This window comes from Pleurodeles waltl, chromosome 9 (genome assembly GCF_031143425.1).
Source record: "Pleurodeles waltl isolate 20211129_DDA chromosome 9, aPleWal1.hap1.20221129, whole genome shotgun sequence".
NCBI classification, from domain to species: Eukaryota; Metazoa; Chordata; class Amphibia; order Caudata; family Salamandridae; genus Pleurodeles; species Pleurodeles waltl.
The window spans coordinates 1,183,342,162-1,183,362,636 of NC_090448.1; the positions used below are offsets into that span (position 1 = coordinate 1,183,342,162).

Consider the following 20,475-nt stretch of genomic DNA (forward strand, 5'->3'; position numbering starts at 1 on the left):
CGTCTCCTAGTTCAGCCTAAGCTGCTCTGCTAAGCTACCATTATCTATCAGCCTATGCTGCTAGACACCCTATACACTAATAAGGGATAACTGGGCCTGGTGCAAGGTGCAAGTACCCCTTGGTACTCACTACAAGCCAGTCCAGCCTCCTACAACTATCCCATGTGAGGTACACATATGGGAGCTGGAGGAAGCAGCGCACTGCATGATGTGAATACGTCTATGGGGTATGCGGTGGAAACAGTGCACTATAGCTTGTAAGGTATATAGATGTAAGCTGGGGGAAGCAGCACACTGGAGTATGTGATGACATTTAAGGGGTATGTGGTGGAAGCAGTGCACTATAGCGTGTGAGGTACACATATGGGAGCTGCAAGAAGGAGCACACCGCAGTACATGATGATGCCTCTGGAGTATGTGGTGGAAGCAGCGCACTATAGCATGTGAGGTATACATGTGGGAGCTGGAGGAAGCAGCGCACTGCAGTATGTGAATAAGTCTATGCGGTATGTGGTGGAAGCAACGCACAATATCATGTGAGGTACACATATCGGAGCTGGAGGAAGCAGCGCACTGCAGTATGTGAATAAGTCTATATGGTATGTGGTGGAAGCAGTGCACTATAGCATGTGAGGTACACATATCGGAGCTGGTGGAAGCAGCGCACTGCAGTATGTGATGACGTCTATGGAGTATGTGGTGGAAGCAGCGCACTATAGCATGTGAGGTACACATATCGGAGCTGGGGGAAGAAGCGCACTGCAGTATGTGAGTAAGTCTATAGGGTATGTGGTGGAAGCAGTGCACTATAGCATGTGAGGTACACATATCGGAGCTGGAGGAAGCAGCACACTGCAGTATGTGATGACATCTATGGGGTATGTGGTGGAAGCAGCGCACTATAGCATGTGAGGTACACATCAGCTGGTGGAAGCAGCGCACTGCAGTATGTGATGACGTCTATGGGGTATGTGGTGGAAGCAGCGCACTATAGCATGTGAGGTATACATATCGGAGCTGGTGGAAGCAGCGCACTGCAGTATGTGATGACGTCTATGGGGTATGTGGTGGAAGCAGCGCACTATAGCATGTGAGGTACACATATCAGAGCTGGTGGAAGCAGCGCACTGCAGTATGTGATGACGTCTATGGGGTATGTGGTGGAAGCAGCGCACTATAGCATGTGAGGTACACATATCGGAGCTGGTGGAGCAGCACTGCAGTATGTGAGTAAGTCTATAGGGTATGTGGTGGAAGCAGTGCACTATATCATGTGAGGTACACATATCAGAGCTGGTGGAAGCAGCACACTGCAGTATGTGAATAAGTCTATGGGGTATGTGGTGGAAGCAGCACTCTATATCATGTGAGGTATATATACAGGACCTGGTGGAAGCAGCACATTGCAGTTAGTGACAAAACATACGGGGAGAAGCAAGTGAAAGGGGTGCAGCGTAAACTCGTACCCCAAACTGTGAGGTGAAAGTGAGACTATTAAGTGAGCATGTCCATCTCACTCTCCTGCCCGTATGTGGCAAACAGGGAAACTAACTTATTTTTTTAAAATTAACTAAAAACTCTACTTTTTCCATCATTTCTGCTCTATAAAACAGTTCAATTCCTGTTTTGTCAAGCAAGCCTTAACCTCCCCAGTGGTGTGGTTACTTGGAAGTGAGACACAGCAGAGAGAAGAAAGTAGTTCGGGATAGACTTTGGAGAGAGGGCAAATAATGATATACGAAAGACCGTGACACTGGAAAAGGACAGAAAAAAGACAGAGCGAGACATTCATAAGAGAAGGGAAACCACAGCCAGGAGAGTCCAGACAATGATTTAAGGATAACATACAATAGAGAAATGGAGAAACTGGCAAGAAACTGACACAGAAAGGAAATACAGGTGGAACACATGGCACTAGGATGACATTTAGAACAGAAGGCAGAATAAAATATATTGGACATCAAGACAGGTAAGATGGCAAAAAGTGACTTTTGGAAATTGAGTTACGGGGTGATTGGAGAAAAACGCTACACAAGCAGTAACCACAATCTTGGTCATGGTAAAACACAAGCAAACACGAAATCAACCTGTGCTCAACCCTCTTGTAGTTTGGCACTGAGCAGCCAGGCTTAAATTAAAGGCAATGTGCAAGTATATAAGCAGCTCTTCAAACAGTAATAAAGTGAAAACACAACACAAGAAATATCCCACACCAATTTAGAAAAAGAAAGAATAATTTATAATAAATGATTTGAGACCACAACAAAACTCCAATCAGTAAAACAGGAGATATGCACTTTCAACAATTTAAGTAAATATAGTTTCTAATGGCAAAAAACATCCACTGTGGTTATCTGGCTGCGCTGGACTAGGACAAAGTCATAAATTCAGGCTGACTGCGATGGAGCGCAAGCCTGATATAGGGTAACAAAGTATCTTAAATCCTTGGTGGCCGAGCATTGTGAGATCCCGCACTGAGGAAGTGTCAGGCGGCAGCAGCAGTTCCGAGACCCTGGGAGACTGCAATGTTAGGTCCTGCATAGTCACTGGGAATGCCATTGACAAGGGGCTTGCAATGGGATGGCCAACTTCAAGGATGCGACGTGCATAGGCGGTTCCGCGGAGACTGTGGGCTGCTATGCAAGATTCGGAATCTGGGATGCAATGCAAAGTAGGGCTGCGAGGCGATGCATCAGTTCCAACACAGGACCACAGCTGGGCTGGCAGAGCATCTTCAGGCCCACTTCCAAAGTTCCAGGACTGGGATGGCACCATTTGGGGGGGCAAGACTCTCAGCATCCACGTGGTGGGTTCAAGGGGTTGGAGCCTTTTCTGTCCCTGAGGCTCAGATGAGGGGGGCAGTCAACCAGCCCTTGTAGTCACTCTGGTGGCCCTGGGATAAAGGTGCAGGTCCAGTACTCTCATTCAGGCAGCAGGGCAACAGAGCAGTACTTTTGGAAGAGCAGCACATCAGTCCTTCTGACTCTTCCACAGGTCCAGAGGTGTATTGAACAGTTGGCTCCTGGAGTCCATTATTTAAACGTGGTGCCCTCTTTGGAGTAGTAGGCTCTGGGGGTTTCCAACCCCAGAGGTGCTCGGAATTTCCTACCTCCCTGTCCTGGCCCCATCATGTCTGTGGTCACAAACGACTAGTGTCAAACCCTTTGAAAGTATGCTCAGTCACAGCCTTTGTGATGTGCGAATGTGGTAGGTGGCAGCTCCTCCACTTCATCAAGTCAGTGTAACCCATCCTGTCAACAAGTATATGCTCCTTTCTCTCACTGTCTGGGAGCAATATACAAAGACCAACTGCCAGCTACACCTAGTCATGTGACCCAAGAAACAGGCTGCAGGCATCAAGTGGTTAGAACAAGAAAATGCCAACATTCTAAAAGTAGCATTTTCAGAGTTGTGACTTAAAATCTGACTTTACCACTAAAGAGGGTTCTAAAATACACTTCTCTATATACGAAACTCAACATTCCTACTCGCCCTGAATAGACAGTTATCAGTTATTAAATGTAATAAGGCAATTCAATGTTATCCTGTGGGAGGGACAGGCCTTTCAGTAGTGAAAAACAAATTTAAGACTTTACCACCAGCAGAACATGTAGAAATTAAAAGTCCAACTTTTTATACACACTGAACCCAGCCCTACTGGCTGTTTAGGGCCTACTCTAGGCGTGACATACATATTAAAAGGGAAGGTTTGGGCCTGGCAAAAGGTTTATTTTGCCAGGTCAGAATGGCAGTTTAAACCTGCACACACATGCTGCAATGGAAGGCCTGAAACAGGTTTAAAAAGGCTAATGAAGTGGGTGGCACAAGCAGTGTTGCAGGCCCACCAGTAGCATTGAATTTACAGGCCCTGGGCACATATAGTACAAAAATGTATGTGGCACTTTGGTGTAAGCCAAGTTCAGTATGTTTAAAGGAGAGAGCGAACACACTAGCACTGGTTAGCAGTGGTAAAGTACGCAGAGTCCTAAGAATGGAGGCGTGAAGCAAAAAGACTGGGAGAAGACAACCCTAAGGCTGACGGGCCTAAAAAACAAGTTATTCACCTTCGGTAACGCTTTTTCTGGTGGATACAGTAGCTACCTGTGTATTCCTCACCTTATGAACTCTCCCAATGCGCCAGCATTCAACAAATTTTCTTCCCAGCTCTTCACGTCGACGAGGACGTCACAATTGCACGGATCCGCAAGCGTCTGACGTCATCGTGGCAATAAGAAGTCCTCGCCGGCGTGGTGATGTCAGTTGCACCATTTTTTACCTGCCTTCGAGGCACAAGACCTCACAAGAACAATATATACCAATCCAAATACAAATATAAACCACAATATTTGTTTATATAAAATCACCAAAAACTTATATACATTTATAATTAAAGAAGTATTGGAATGACTACACAGGCAATAGGGGGGCGGGTAGGACTGTGAGGAATCCACAGGTAGCTACTGTATCCACCAGAAAAAGCGTTACCAAAGGTAAGTGACTTGTTCTTCTGATGGATACAACTACCTTTGGATTCCTCACTTTATGAATAGAATCCCAAAGCAGTACTGCACTCGGAGGTGGGTGCCTGACTGGTCACACCAAGAAATCCTGCAACACAGAACGTGCAAAATGGCCGTCCCTCCTAACTTCTGAATCCAAGCAATAATGCTTCACGAAAGTGTGGAGGGAAGACCAAGTTGCTGCCTTACAAATATCAACAACTGGGACACCTCTAGCTAAGGCCGATGTGGCAGACTTAGCCCTGGTGGAATGGGCCCTAATGCCCCCAGGAGGAACCTTCTTTGCCAGTGAATAACAAATCTTTAAGCAAAGAATGACCCACCTGGAAAGGGTTCTCTTGTGGACGGCTTTGCCCTCCATCTTGCCCACATATCCAATGAAGAGTTGATCATAAATACGAACGTTTTTTGTCCTTTCAATGTAAAAACTCAAAGCCCTTCTTGGATCTAGGCGATGAAGTCGTTCCTCCTCCTTTGAAGGATGGGGAGGAGGGTAAAAGGAAGAGAGTGTTATAGATTGCCCCATATGAAAGGGAGTGACAAACTTAGGAAGGAAAGCAACCCTGGTTCTCAGCACCACCTTCTCAGCATGAAAGTATGTAAACGGAGGTTTCACATTAAGAGCCTGAAGCTCACTCACATGCTTAGCAGACGTGATAGCTGTGAGGAAAACTGTTTTCAAAACTAACAATCTCAACGGGCAAGAATGCATAGGCTCAAACAGTCAACCCACAAAAAAAAAAAAATGTAAGAACCAAATTCAAATCCCTCTGAGGCATGAGAAACGGAGTGGGAGGAAACTTGTTAGTCAGGCCTCTCAAGAACCTAATAACTATAGGAGACTTAAATAAGGAAGGCTGATCAGGAAGGCACAGAAAGGCTGACAACTCCAATAAATAACCCTTCACAGTCGCAACTGCACATCCCTTCTGTGCCAAGGAAAGGGCAAAAAGCAAAACATCAGACAAATGGGACTTCAAGAGATCAATTTGCTTCTCTCCACACCAAGCAACACATTTCGCCTATCTGTTAGCATAAACAGTCTTGGTGGAGTGTCGCCTGGCTGATAAGATAACATCCACCACTTCTGGAGGGAGAGAAAAAGATTGCCCTATTCAATCTCCAGGCATGTAGGTGCAGGTTCTGGAGGTGGGAATGTAGAACCTGCAACTGTGAGAGGAGGCTTGCCTTGTGAGGGAGACGGAGTGGAGGGCACAGTGAGAGTTGGAGAAGGTCTGTATACCACACCCTTCTTGGCCAATCCGGAGCTATTAAAATGACTTGAGCCAGATCTTTGCGGATCTTTCTCAGAACCCGAGGAATCAAGGGTATGGGGAGAAACACGTAAATCAACTGGTCACATCAAGACATCTGAAACGCGTCGCACAACACTCCTTGCACCGGTACTGGAGGCTGCAGAACGACGGGCAGTGCACGTTCTCCCGAGTGGCAAACAGGTCTTTCTGTGGAAATCTCCACATCCGGAAGATATGAAGAACCAGGTCTGGATGGGGACGCCACTCATGATCAGCCGAGAAATGCGCACTGAGACTATCCGCACGTACGTTGAGAACTCCGGCCAGATCGTATGCTACTATTCAAATCCGATGGTCTTGTGCCCAGGACCACAACTGCAGAGCCTCTCTGCAGAGAAGATACAACCCTACTCCTCCCTGCTTGTCGATGTACCACATCACAGTAGTATTGTCCGTCAAAACTTGAACTGACAGACGGCGAAGTGACGGGAGAAAGGCCATGAGAGCCAGATGTATTGCCCGTAACTCCAACAGACTGATGTGAAACATCTGTTCTACTGGAGCCCAACGACCTTTGATCTCCAGGTCCCCCAGATGAGCTCCCCACTGTAGAGTGGAAGCATCAGTTATAACTGTGGCCACCGGAGGTGGGAGGCAAAACTGCCTTCCTTGGGAAAGGTTGCGGTCCCTAGCCCACCATCATAGACCCGCCACTGCAGCGTCCCTGGAGATTGTAATCGACTCCTCGAAATCCCCTTTGTGTTGAAACCACTGCCTGCGGAGGCACAAATGGAGAGCCCTCATGTGCCAAAGTACATGAGTGACCAACAGAATGCAAGAAGCAAACAGACCGAGCAGATGTAGGACCTTGAGGACCGGAACAGCCGCTCCCTTTTGAAACATTGGAATCAACGCCTGAATGTCCTCAATCCGCGAAGGCGGAGGATAGGCCCGATTCAATGTTGTATCCAGTACTGCCCCTATGAACAGGAGGCACTGAGAGTGCTCCAGGTGAGACTTGGGCACGTTTACTGTAAAGCCCAGGTTGAACAACAAATGTGTTGTCATTTGCAAGTGATGCAGCACAAGCTCTGAGGATCTGGCTTTTATCAGCCAATCGTCCAGGTAAGGGAATACAGATACTCCCTTCCTTCTGAGGTCCGCTGCAACCTCTGCCATCACCTTCATGAAGACCCAAGGTGTGGAAGTAAGACCAAAAGGAAGGACCGCAAACTGGTAGTGTTGCGACCCTACCACGAACCGGAGATACTTCCTTTGAGACTTCGGAATGGGGATATGAAAATAAGCATCCTGCAAGTCGACAGACAACATCCAGTCTTCCTTGTTCAACGCTAGAAGCACTCTGCTAGAGTCAGCATTCTGAATTTCTACTGTTTGAGGAACCAATTCAAAATCCTCAGGTCCAGGATAGACCTCAATCGACCATCCTTCATGGGAATCAGAAAATATCTCGAATAGCATCCCGGACCCCTTTCCTGCTCTGGAACCAACTCCATAGCACCCTTTAACAAAAGGACTTGCACCTCCTGCTGAAGCAACAGGAGATGATCTTCTGAGCAAAACAAATGACGGAAAGGGATGGGAGGGGGAAACTCCCGAAAAGGAAGGGCATAACCTTTCCCCACAATATTTAGCACCCAAGAGTCTGATGTGACTAACTCCCACTCGTGGAGAAAATGAAATAGCCTGCTCCCTACGGGAGAAGCACAATCCAAGATGGATAGAAAACTAGGGCTGCTTTCCTTGTTGGGTTACCCCAGAGGAAGAGGATGAGGCAGGAGGCTGCTGGGTGGCTCCTTGTGTTCCAACCCTCCCCCGCCCTCTAAAAGACCCATAGAGAGGGTTGGGAGTCTGTTGCATGCTGGATGTGGCCTTCCACGAAAAGAGGATCCACGTCCAAACCCCCTGAGCCTCCGAAAGGATCTGAAGGATGTAGGTTCTGAAGCCTGTAGCCCAAAGGATCTTGCAGTAGCCCTGCTGTCTTTAAAACATTCCAAAGCAGAGTTGGCCTTGGATACAAACAACTTCTCGCCCTCAAACGGAAGGTCCAACAAAGTTGTTTGAACGTCTGTGGAAAAGCCAGACGACCTAAGCCACGCCTGCCTCCTGGTCACCACCAAAGTGCCCATTGCCCTGGCCACTGAATCAGAAGTATCCAGACCCAACTGGATAATCTGCTTGGCCGCCGCATGAGTGTCCAAAAGGAGCTCATCATACACCCCTGCATATCCTGAGGCAAGCTCGGCACCACAGCTCTTGCCGTGTCCATCAGGGAATGAGCATACCTCCCCAGCACACAGGTAGCATTGACAGATTTCAAGGCCATACTGCATGAGGAGAAACCTTTCTTGGCTGCTTGTTCCATCCTCTTAGACTTCCTGTCCGATGGAGTAGCAGGAAACGAGCCAGGTGCAGATCGGGCAGAACAAGAAGCTTGAACCACCTATCTCTCAGGAGTCGGATGTTGAGACAAAAGTTGAGGATCCCCAGGAGCAACTCTGTACCTCCTAGCCACAGTCCTGGAAACCGCTGGAGTCGTGACAGGTTTCCTCCAAATGTCTAAAATGGGCTCAGTAAGGGCACCATTAAAAGGGAGTAGGGGCTCCGAGGACGTAGAGGAAGGATGCATCACCTCAATCAAGATGTTTGTCTTCACTTACGATGCTGGTAACGGAGGTTCCAAGAATTCAGCAGCCCTTCTTATAACAGTGTGATAAGATGCTGCCTCCTCTGTAAATTTGCCCGGGATGAAAGATACCACTCAGGGGATGTATTCACTCCAGTTATAGAGTCCAGCCCCTAAAATTCCCCCATAAGCTCAGGAATCTCTCCTTCCACCAACAGCTGTTGATGATATTCCTGCTCCTCCAAGAGCCTCAAGGCTCTCCTCCTTGATCTCAATCTGGCCTCGAATCTCGGTGTTCACAGAGAATTAGCCAACGTCGACGACAACGGTTTCTAGGCAGATGGATGCTCTGGCGGAGATGGTGAAGATATAGTGCGTTCCGACCGGGATCCACCAGGCGCCTGCATCGACTCCATCTGCAACATCATCTGGGGCGATGACGCCATCGGTGCCGAACCAGCACTTTCAGCCAGATAGAAGGTTACAAACGGAGCCTGTTTGTACGCCGCAGGTGAACCCAAAGAGAAAGCTAATGGACCTGTGGGACAGCCGGTGCACCAGCACCGGCCACAGCCTTGTTGAAAATGCTAAACATAGCATTAAGGAACGCTACTGGATCTGCTCCCGGAGTTTGGAAGGCAGGAAACCTCTGTTCGTTTTGCGGCGCTTGGGTCGGATCTGAAACTTGCGCCACCGGCTCCTGAGCTAACATGGGTGAAAAGTGAATCGGAGGACTCGACGACCTCAATCAACGATGGCACCAGAGAAGCCTGTGGACACTGAGGCTGAGGAGTGATTGTTGGACTGACCTCCAAAGCCGAACGGTGTTGTCTCGGAGGGGACAGAGACCGATCTCTGGAAGAACGGCGTCGATAAGCATGCCGGTGCAGCTTTTTATGGGATCTCGAGGACATGTGTGAAGAGTCCCTCACCTTAGATCTTCGATTATCCGCTGGCAGGACATGCACCCCTCCACGTCGTGGTCCGAACTTCGGCACCAGAAGCAGTCCTTAGGAGGATCTGTGACTGACATGCGACCTCCACACTCATGACAAAGCTTAAAACCCGATTTCTTCGGTGGAGACATTGTAACTAGTACAACAAGAACACCTTTGAAACAGTAGTTGTTTGTGAGCCAGGAAAAACCGTTAGCCCAGAAGGTGCGGTAAAAAGGGAAGTGATGTCAACACGCGGGCGAGGACTTCTTAGTGCCATGATGATGTCAGGTAAAGTTGTGTGCGGAGCTGTGCAATTGTGACGTCCTCGACGACGTGAAGAGCTGGGAAGAAATTTGTCGAATGCTGGCGCATTGGGAGAGTTCATAAGGTGAGGAATCCACAGGTAGCTGTATCCATCAGAAAGTGACATACAAGAGAAATGCCAGAAAATAGAGTGTGGAAACTTTGTGACGCGAAAGACAGCTCTAGCAAAGTAGAAAGGACTGAAGTGAGAAGTGGGAGAGAGGAAGTACAATTAAAAGAAGGGTGCATGGAAAAAGGAGAGATGGCAGTATCATAATAAGATGGGGAAGGACTAGGTAAAATAAATTAGAAAGCTACAGAATTAAAGAAGAGAAAAAAGATGGAAGGCAAACATGAGGGACATGAGAAAGAATTTGCTATGGAGAATTCTAAGGGTTTCAGGGGGAAAAAGATGCGACAAGGAAAGAGAACAACGAGGGAAGCAAATAGAAAGGGGCAACATTGGGATGAGACAAGCATGGGAGAGAGGAAAGCCAAAAGGAGACACTGTAGTGAGAAGAGCGAGCGAGCTACGGGGAAGGAAACAGTTATTATGTCAAGTAATTCAATATTACACTCTGTTACTGATCAGAATGTGCCAACCCCACTGTCGCTTCTCCAGCACCACAATTGTTCACAGTTTTTTACTTTGCTAGTTTATATTGGTATAAAGAGCTTTTAGAAGCAATGTGTCATACGGATAACTCCTCAAAACTAATTTTGAGAAATTCTATGAAAATAACGTCCAGAGCTTCAGCTGTACATTTAACTTGCGACTGGTCAAGAAATTAAACATAAGCAAAAGATAGAGAAGTTCAGTGTCTGCAGCTATACTGGTATTATTGAAGTGATATGGGAAATGTCTGACTGTTTTTTTTTCAAGTTTGTATCGTCTACCACAAAACAAACATACACCCCATTACCTTCACAACAGATCTGTGATGTTTGCTGGATAATGGAAAAGAACAGCACACACTTCCACTGCCAATCCAATCATACTGTTTAGCATCTCTCAGGGACTGGCTGAATAAGAAAATGCTTCCCTTTTTTGTGCTCATCAGAAAGCCTTTTATTTTCCGTTAAGCTTGAAAATAAACATCAATCTACAACAGAGTAATCTGCCTTGCAGATTCAGGTGTAAGCCTGTATCAGTAACTCTGCATTTCTGGTGCACCCATGAACTTCTAGTACCAGAAAACCGAGCTATGGCAGTTGTGGCAGGCAGAAGATCCAAGGCAGGGCAGCATGGTCATGTCAAGCAAGTTTGTGTCTATTCTGGCAACTGATGAAAAGTGGGATTGATGTGATGTTCAGCCAAGGACTGGGCTGAGCATGGAAATGCCTGGGGACTGTATTCTATCAGCGCAAAGGCACCAATGGCATTCCAGTCCATACTCTGCACTAAGGGGATGTTAAAATGCAAGCCCTACGGCATGGTGTAATTCTCAGAGTGCCGTACGTGCGCATGTTCAGTGCTTGCTGCCTGACCTTCCCTCAGAGAGAGGCAGAGGGAGAATCCAGGCATTGACCATAATGATTTCCAATTGGTCATCATTCACTAGTGAAACACAAGTTTGAACTGAACGTTGACAGATTGGAAATGTTAGTTTTCGACTGCTAATTAGGGAGGGACAGAGTCCCATTGCCCTAAAGGAAAAGCTGGGGGGCCTGGTGCAAATTGAGCACTGCAAAATGGAAGAAAAGATTCATGGAGTAAAAATGTAGAGAATATAAGGCAGCATGTGAGGACATTCATGGGGTACTGGGTGCAAGCAGTGACTGCAGCAGGTGAGGGCATGCACATTGATACGGATTCAAGGAGTGCACAGCAGCATGGGAAACACTCACGTGAGATTCTGGTGCAAGACGTGCACTGTAAGAGGCGGGAATATTTATGGAGTACGTGGTGCAAGATGCACATTGCAGCAAGAGATGGACATTCATAGGGTACAAGAGGCAAGGAGTGTAATGGAGGAGGTGATGACAATCATGGGTACCTAGTGCAAGGAGTGTACTGCCGGAGGAGGGTGCACTCACCTGACATAGTGGTTAAGGAGTGCACTGCAGCAAGACAGAACACACTCAAGGGATAACCGTGCAAGGAGCACACTGCAGTCTGTGAGGACGTACATGGGGTTACTCCTCCTCCTGCACTTATCTTGGCATCCTGGTGTAAAAAGCGCACTGTAGGAGGTGAGAACGCTTGCACTAGTACCCAACATAACTAACACGATGCAGAAGTGCAGACACGCACATGGACACTTTACAATTTGTACACTGGAGTTAATCACTGAGCAGCTAGCTATCCAAGAGCAAAGCAGGCCGGTAAGACATCTGAGCACACAGCAGCAACCCTTCACACACACTGCCAGTAAATGCCTGAGCAGACAGCCACTCCCGAGCAGGCTGGTGAAACAACTGAGCACTCAGAAGCAAACCCTTGTGCACACGGTGGGTCAAGACCACTGAATACCCAGCAGTGGCCCCACACACACAGCAGCAACCCCTCACACACATGGCCGATTAGACCCTCCTGTGGACATGGGTGTTCGTTTTAGCTAGTGAACAAACAGCTGGCACTACCTTGGTTACAATCAATCACATTGCAGAACTCGCGAACGTTGTTCTTGTTGATCTCAGCCTGTTTCCGCTCAATGAACGCCATTATGCGCCGGTCAATCTGTAAGGAAAATAAAGAAGTTAAATAAATCGGAGGGCACCATCAGGACGGCGTCAAAGCACCCATGCAGGAGTAAGAGCCAGGGGGAGGGAGGAGGGGGAAGAGCTGTGGCGAATGTGCAATGGACAGAGTGAGAGAGTGAGAGAGTGAGAGAGTGAGAGAGTGAGAGAAAGAGAGAGAGAAAGAGTGAGAGAAAGAGTGAGAGAAAGAGTGAGAGAAAGAGTGAGAGAAAGAGTGAGAGAAAGAGTGAGAGAAAGAGTGAGAGAAAGAGAGAAAGAGTGAGAGAAAGAGTGAGAGAGAGAGCGAAAGAGTGAAAGAGTGAAAGAGAGCGTGAGAGAGAGCGAGAGAGAGAGCGAGAGCGAGAGCGAGAGCGAGAGCGAGAGCGAGAGCGAGAAAGAGAGCGCGAGAGCGAGAGAGAGAGAGAGAGCGAGAGAGAGAGCGAGAGCGAGAGCGAGAGCGAGAGCGAGAGAGAGAGAGAGAGAGAGAGCGAGAGAGAGAGAGAGAGCGAGAGAGAGAGAGAGAGCGAGAGAGAGAGAGCGAGAGAGAGAGCGTGTGTGTTTTTAACCCATGCTACGAAGACCAGATCGGTCCTCGTAGTATCGATAAACCTGGATAGAACCGAAAACTATCTTTGTGAGTACTAGTACACCATAAGGACCAGTTCCCATAGTGTTTTAGTTGCATTTCAGCAAACATACATACATAAAAATTAAAAAAAAAGTACAAGTGCAGATATATTTGATTCAGTCTGCTTTATAGTAACTTACCCAGGGCCACTGGAATTATGCGATTGTGTGGCTGTGGCGTTTTTCGCATAGTTATAGATTAGCCGCATAATCCATTATCGACCACATAACCTGCTGATTTGAACCACAAGAAAAAAATTGTTTCTACCTCCAAAGGTCTAAAAGTTACTAAAAACGCAGAAACACATGTTGCCGCGCAGCGAAAGGCCCTTTGCAAAGGTTGACTGGTCAAATTTCTGTTGCTTATTGCTATATCCGAGTGCTATACTGGAACTAATGAGGTATAACCAATGCCCAGACAGTGTTAACAAGTGTAAAAATGAAAAAAAAAGATTCAATATTGTCAGAAAACGTGCTGCATTTTGCTGAATGATTCGCCCCCCCCTCCTTGCTACATCATTTGGCCCTCCCCTACCGCATAATTCCAGTGGCCCTAAACGTACCCCAGTATCAAAGTGCATGTGGACTTGCAATGGTAATTGTGCACTCTATTTTGATCAACCGCCAGTCTCATGAATACAGGGATGATATTGTGATTGAGAAAAAAAGAAAAAAGAGAGAGAGATGAGAGAGCGAAAGATTTATTCTAGAGATGAGCAGAATTTTCAAAAGGTAAAGGACCCATACAGGAGGGGGTATCTGTGGATGTAGCTAACACCGAAGGAGACAACACCTACCAACGGGACATGTTCTAACTTCTATGAGCTGCAGGGATGGAGGCCGTCCCCATCACTTACACCCTTCATGGCAACATAGCACCAACTGTTTGCTGACAACAGAGTTCTGTACATACAGTTTACCCTGTTGTCACCCTCTGATACTGTATCTGAAGGCCAGCTGTTCATACTTTGGCTTGAGCAGGATCTAATTTTTGAGTAAATGTTGGTTATTTGGACTAATGTTTTTACAAGAACATTACCAAAGCGCACTTCAAACTTCGTTGAGGCTGCCAAGATGTACGACAAAGTCCCCCTAACACCATCACGTGCCATAAGAGAAGGTGTAAAGCTGGAAGTGTACGCATGGGTGGGAATCACCCTGCTCCCAACTTTCCTCTGTGTGACCTGGCCTTGGATCCTGCGGTCCTGGAGGTGCACCATGATTTATACAGATGTTTGACAGCAGTATTCTAGGCTCTGCAGAAAGGAGGTGCACTCTAAGTGTATCCCACTAATTCTTGAGGACATGGAGAGATTGGATGCTTGGTGGCTGGTGATACCAGGAAAGACTCAAAGGCCTTTTTGCCTCTACTATTCGAGGGAATAAGTCTCCAAGCATTCATCATGGAAAATCCCTTCAGTCCTCCATACCTGTGGTGTGTCTTACTCTCATGAGGTATGTGGTCTTAATTTGTTTACAGCCCTCATTTTCTGTCTGCAAATGAAAGAAAGATACTGCTTTACTGGAAATAATCGGAGTACAATTAATTGTGTTCTGAAGTACATAAGTTACAAACACTCTACTGCCTTCTAAAGTAAGTTTTGACTACTCATTTACTGCTACCCCTTGAGAGTGAAGTGTACAAAGCAAGTATCTTAATTATCCAATTGGACTGCAACAGACAATGGGGCATCAGTGGGAAGACAAGGAAGCAGTGGTCAGGGGTCAGAGGGTACAGTCGCTAGATCTGCATGGTTCACTAACCTCTGCTTTCTGTGCCTTGATCTGGACCACCTCTTGATCAAAGCGAAGAGACGAGTTCACGGCACCGCTCATGCCTGGAGGCCCATCTGCTGCTGCTTCCTCACTAGCCTTTGCCGTGTTTCCCTCTGTGGTTTCTGCATTCTTTGCAGAGGCAGCACTGATGTCTGCTGTGCTTGCATCTTCAGTAAGACATTCCATGGCTTCGTCCCTGTCTGTAAGATCACAGGATACTCTCTTGCAAGCCGCAGTACCGCTTTCTATTGTAGCTTCTGCACTCAGTGCAGAGGTATCTCTAGTGTCTCTTTTGCTGGCATCAAGACACTCCAAGGAATGCCTCATTTTTGAAGGGCCGGGTGGTGTTTTCTGCTCAGACTCCGTGCCTCCTCCTGCTGCAATACTGCATTCCATGACGTTAGCTCTGCTGGCATCTTCTGCAGGACACTTCATGGCGTCTTGCTCGGCAGAGGGACTGACATGTACCTTCCCATTAATCCTGGTCTTCTTTCTTTCTGTGGTTCCTGCACTCTTTGCAGAATAATACACTGCAGAAGTTTTGCCGACATCTCCAGACGGGCACTCCATGTTGATATCCATGTCGGTAGGTTCTGAGGGTACTTTCTCTTGAATCTCTGTACTTCCACTACTTGCAGTCATTGTGCTCCTTGTAGAGGAATTCTCAGAGTCTATTCTGGTATCTTCAGCAGGGCACTCAAAGGCATCCTTCCTGCCTTGATGCCCAGGGGAGGCTGCCTTGCTTGTTTCCATAACTTCTGGACTCTTTGAGGAACCATGCTCACAATCTGGTTTGCTGCCATTTTCAACAGGGCACTTCATAGTGGTGTTTCCATCTATACATCCAGAAAGTGATTCTTTTAAATGCTCTGGATTTCGTCCTTGTGCGTTTTCTTTGCGCTCTGCACACAAACATGCTCTGCGGGAACCTTCATCAAGAGACTCCTTGGTGTCTTTTCCATCTTCAGGGCCAGAAAATGCTCCTTCAGGAGTCTCATCCCTGTTTCCTTCTGTGGGTTCTGCGCTCTTTACACAGGAACCACCATGGGTCGCTCTGCAGGCATTTTCATCAGGACACACCTCTTCTCCCTTTACAAAAGCCTTAAGTTTATCTAAAAATGACTGAAAAGATAAGACAGGAGATGAATCATCAATAATGACATTTTACCAAGCTTCAACAAAAGCATGAAACTCAATCAACAAGCTCTAGAACAACACACCTCAAGAACACCATGGAAACCCCAGAACACAGCTGGCACAATGAATGGCCAGCCAATGACCTGTGCATGGTGACAGCAAGGACTGTTTACTGCTACAATAACAGAGCCAGATACTCATACATAACTCTATGATGAAGCGCCAGAAGGGCTTTACCTTCTTCATCGATCATGTTGTGAACATTACATTTAAGTGATACAAGCAAACAAGTGGCAAGTCAGCTAGAATATCTTTCAGCAAAACGTGACTTCTTGCCTCATCACAAAACATGAAGGCACAGTCAGATCAGAATGCAATATTGCCTGAAAAGCAAAAGTGTATAAAAACAGAAGGTGACTCTTGTTGTAGTTTGTTTTTTAAATGTAAAAGAAAGGTAAATCTGTTGCATTGAGTGAAAAAAAATAAACATGCCTTTATGGTTATTTTTTACAAATATATTGATAACGGGAGCATAGAGTATACACATTTATGGAGAACTGAGACAATATTACTTTCATATGTAACCAATAACATTCTCATGTGCAGTAAATCTAAGAAAAAACACAGAGCCTTCACCAGTGCTGAAAGTGAGGAAAATAAGCAGAGAGGATGTATTCTCGGTGAGAAGGAATGCCAGATTTGTAACAATTTATTTGTCTGTACAGCATGTTATTTCTAGAATATTTCTGCACCAAAAATACATTAGAGACAAAAAATATAGAACAGTAGACCAGTGGTTGCAAAGCTGTTTATCTGCACTACATATGCCTTATTTCAAGGGTGTGGGCCCTATTAAATCAAAAGACAACTATTCATAATTTAACAAAACTGAGGGGCCTTAACCAGGTTTTGACTTCTTACATCTGCAGTACAAGAGAATGTTATGGGTCACACATATATAAGTAACATTGTCTCAGTTGAGCAGATGAGTTAAACTTCTGCTTTCCATCTCAGCACAAGTATTGGGTGAACCTCGCAGGCCAGGCATTCCTAGTGCGATGAGTTAAAAGTCTGCTTTCCAGCTCAGCACAAGTATTGAGTGAGCCTCAAAGAACCCTTAAATGCCTCGCAGGCTGGGCATACCTGGTGGGATGAGTTAAACTTTTGCTTTCCAGTTCAGCACAAGGACCTGGCTCTCCTTTACTCCTCGGGATCTTCCAAAAAGCCTTGACAGAGGTGTCTCATGCACTTCACATTCAGTTATAAAGTTGCCATTGCAGTTTGCCTAGCTGATTGAAGTACAGGGAGTGGGACTAAAAATGCAGGCAGAAGACTCTTCCTGTGGTAGAATCGAGACAGGTCTCGGATGCTGGTGCAATATAAAGTTCAAAGTGTGACTGGTAGTGCAGGGAAATTACCCGAGCTTACGTGTTTTTTTTTTTTATGCTGACGGGGGTGTCTTTTGGCCACCCACAGTCTCCTGTATCTCCGGACAGTCGATATTTCTGAGTTCACCCTGGATTACTCTACAGACATTATTTTTACTGCAGCGTGGAAATACCACTGTGAGGTGATACAGGAGGTGCCAGTAAATGGAACAGAGTAGCTGATGGGAATCTGTAAATGACCGGTAAATACCACACCAACTGAACGTGCAAACAGTAACACCACATGCAAGTGTTTGAAGAGGATTGAGTACATGCACCGGTACAGGAAGGCAGCACTCACCACCTCATGATAAGGCTTGTTTGTGTGCATGGTCTCAATGCCTCCACATGCCAGACAATAAGTGCAGAGTTCTATTTATGTCACGTCTGCGGAGGGTCATCAGTAATCGGGAGAACAGAGACCCCCCCCCTCACATCAGCAACCACTCCTTTTGTCTGCTAGTCTGAAGTCTTACATCTCTCACATATAAACAGAAGAATGCACAGGCAGTGATCGGTTTTCTATCTGTCCTTTGTGGTGGGCTGAGCAGCGTACGTTCCAAGGAGACTGTGGCTCTCTGCTGGTGACAGCAAGATATAGCATTGGAAACCTGTTGAAATCCCAAATCAAGGCCCAGTGTCAGGCTTGAAGCCACTTCATTAGGACGTTATTCACGCACCCACTCAGTGCATGCAGCTCCAGCCTTGTCGAGTGCCTGCGCCGTCACTCAGCCGATGCTGGGCATAAGTACCACGTCACTACATACAAGTGCTGCACAGCGAGGTGCGTTGCACATGAAGTGCGTCAGGGGTTACCGTGCCACTCAGACGTTATTCAAGAGGTATGATGTGTCATGAGAAAGGGAGGGGGTCAGAACAGGGATACTTTACTGAAATATGCATCACTGGACACATGCTGAGAGCAGGTGAAGGGTCTATGTTTAGGAAGTACTCATCAGTTAAGGAGGCAGCTGCTGGCAAGCCATCTCATACCCATAGCTCAGAAGAAATACAAGGAATCTCACATGGCTCCATTCGTTTAAAGATCTGAATATTAACACAGCTTTAACCAATCATCAGGGGCTCAGATTTATCCTGATCTAGCTATGCAAGTTCCTAGTCAAACAAACGTAACCTCATTGTTGAAATCTGATGGGGCCGGGGAACTAGGAAGACACTCTCACCATTAAAGCCTTCCAGAGAAGCAGACTGACCCCTGTGGCACAGATTCTTGCTAGCCTACTTCATTTACTCAGTCAATGTTACTCCCTTAATGGCCACTAGGTGATACTGCTGCATCTGCCTATTTGCTGTCTGAGGAGCAAAGCAAACGCAGCCCTTACCAGCCACTAGATGTCACTGAAGCCTCAGCAAGTCAAGTGCCATGCTTGTGCTGGATATGCTCCATCCGAAATTAGTGGGATGATCATTAAATCTAAATTTCCTGGCCATGAAATCATATAAAATGACTGTAGCTTTCAAAGTGACTGTGTTAAGGACATGCAGTCAATAGAAGAGTCTCAGCATAGGTTGCTGATGAGGTGCAGAGTGACAAGTCACCAGATAAGGACAGTTCAGGCATTTCTCTGGGGAGGCCAAGAAACGTTTACTTCCCTTAATCGAGTCACTCCTTCATTACAGCAAAGGTCACAGGCACATGGTAAAGACCTCCTAGAAACACACATGGACCACTTTCCTGCCTCTACTACCACCACACCCTCGCCCTAAACCAAGCTCCGGACCCTCCCGCCACTGAGCCACCAAACACCAACCCAGAGCACCTCAGCTGCATCCTCCTCAATGTTTGATCCCTCCATAAACACGCCGTAGAATTCTGGGACCTTCCAGACTCCACCCTCCTGGACATCACCTTTCTCACCGAGACATGGACAAACCCAACATCTGCACCAGACATCGCCAGCGACTACAAACTGCTCCGCAAAGACCGGCCGGCCTGGCCATCGTACACAAATCCACCCTCCGCCTGACATCCAATGCGGAAGAACACTCCCCACTCATGGAGCACCTCCAATTTCAGAATCACGTCACCCGCTAGTCTACCTTCTGCAGCACTCATCTACAGGTCACCCGGCCCCTGCCCAGCCTTCAGCGACTCCATCGACATCATCTCTCCTCACACTCTCGCCTCCTCACTCTACTTCCTCCTCTGTGACCTGAACTACCACACTGACAACAGCAATGACACCAACACGGCTTCCCTGCCCGCCACAATAGGACTAAAGCAACTAGTCACCGCGCCAACACACGTTGCTGGACACACACTCAACGCCATCTTTTCCACCAGTAACATCATCATCAACAACACCTACATGCTTCATTGGACTGACCACCACTGCATTCTTTTCACCATCACCTCACTGACCATCCAACTCCGCACACTCCGAGCCCCAAGCAGAAAATGGAACCAGATCATTGAGGAACAGCTCACCAATACCCTCAGCAAGTCTCCCCTGCCCCTCATCGCAAACGCGAACATCTCAGCATGCAACTTCCACCAATGGATCTCCAAATGCGTCAACACCCTAGAACCACTCTGCAAGACCTCGGCCAAACACCACCTCAAGAAGGCCAGCTGGTTTTCCCCCGCACTCCAGGCGCATGTGCCGACAGCTAGAGAAAAAATTGAGAAACAGCAAGACCCCAGAAGACTTCGAGGCCTACAGAGCTGGCACCATATCCCACCACCACCTCAACAGAGTCACCAGCAAAGTTGCCCTGCAGGACTGTATCAGTGCCACCGCCCACAACACGAAAGAGCTCTTCGCCGTAGTGAAGGAGTTTGCCAAACTCCAATCAGAAACAACAAACATCCCTACATTTCAAGACCTCTGCGACAGACTAGCCACCTTCTTCCACCGGAAAATCAAAGACATATACGACGGCTTCGGACCCCAAAACCCTCCGAGCCCTCATACAATCCCCCCCAAGCTCCGACACCATGAACCGTCGCAGATCTTGCACTGCTGGACCACCCTCACCACGGACGAGACCCGCACCATCATGAGCAGCATCCACTCCGGAGTCCCTACAGACCCCTGTCCACCACATTTTCAACAAAGTCAACACCTCCATTGCACTCGAGCACCACACCCTCAACTGCTCCACAGATACAGCCACCGTTCCAGAGGACTGGAAGCACGCCGA

General features: G+C 47.2%; 1 protein-coding gene across 1 annotated transcript in view; it reads right to left on the bottom strand.

The window, feature by feature from the left end:
- The window catches only part of MBIP (MAP3K12 binding inhibitory protein 1), a 77,698-nt gene that overhangs the window by 19,152 nt on the left and 38,071 nt on the right, over window positions 1-20,475 (bottom strand). The window contains exons 3-4 of the mRNA XM_069209136.1: window positions 14,735-15,868; window positions 12,248-12,344 (exon numbers count right to left, since the gene is read on the bottom strand). Coding sequence (XP_069065237.1) covers window positions 12,248-12,344; window positions 14,735-15,868 — 1,231 coding nt within the window. The remainder of the gene's footprint in view (window positions 1-12,247; window positions 12,345-14,734; window positions 15,869-20,475) is intronic.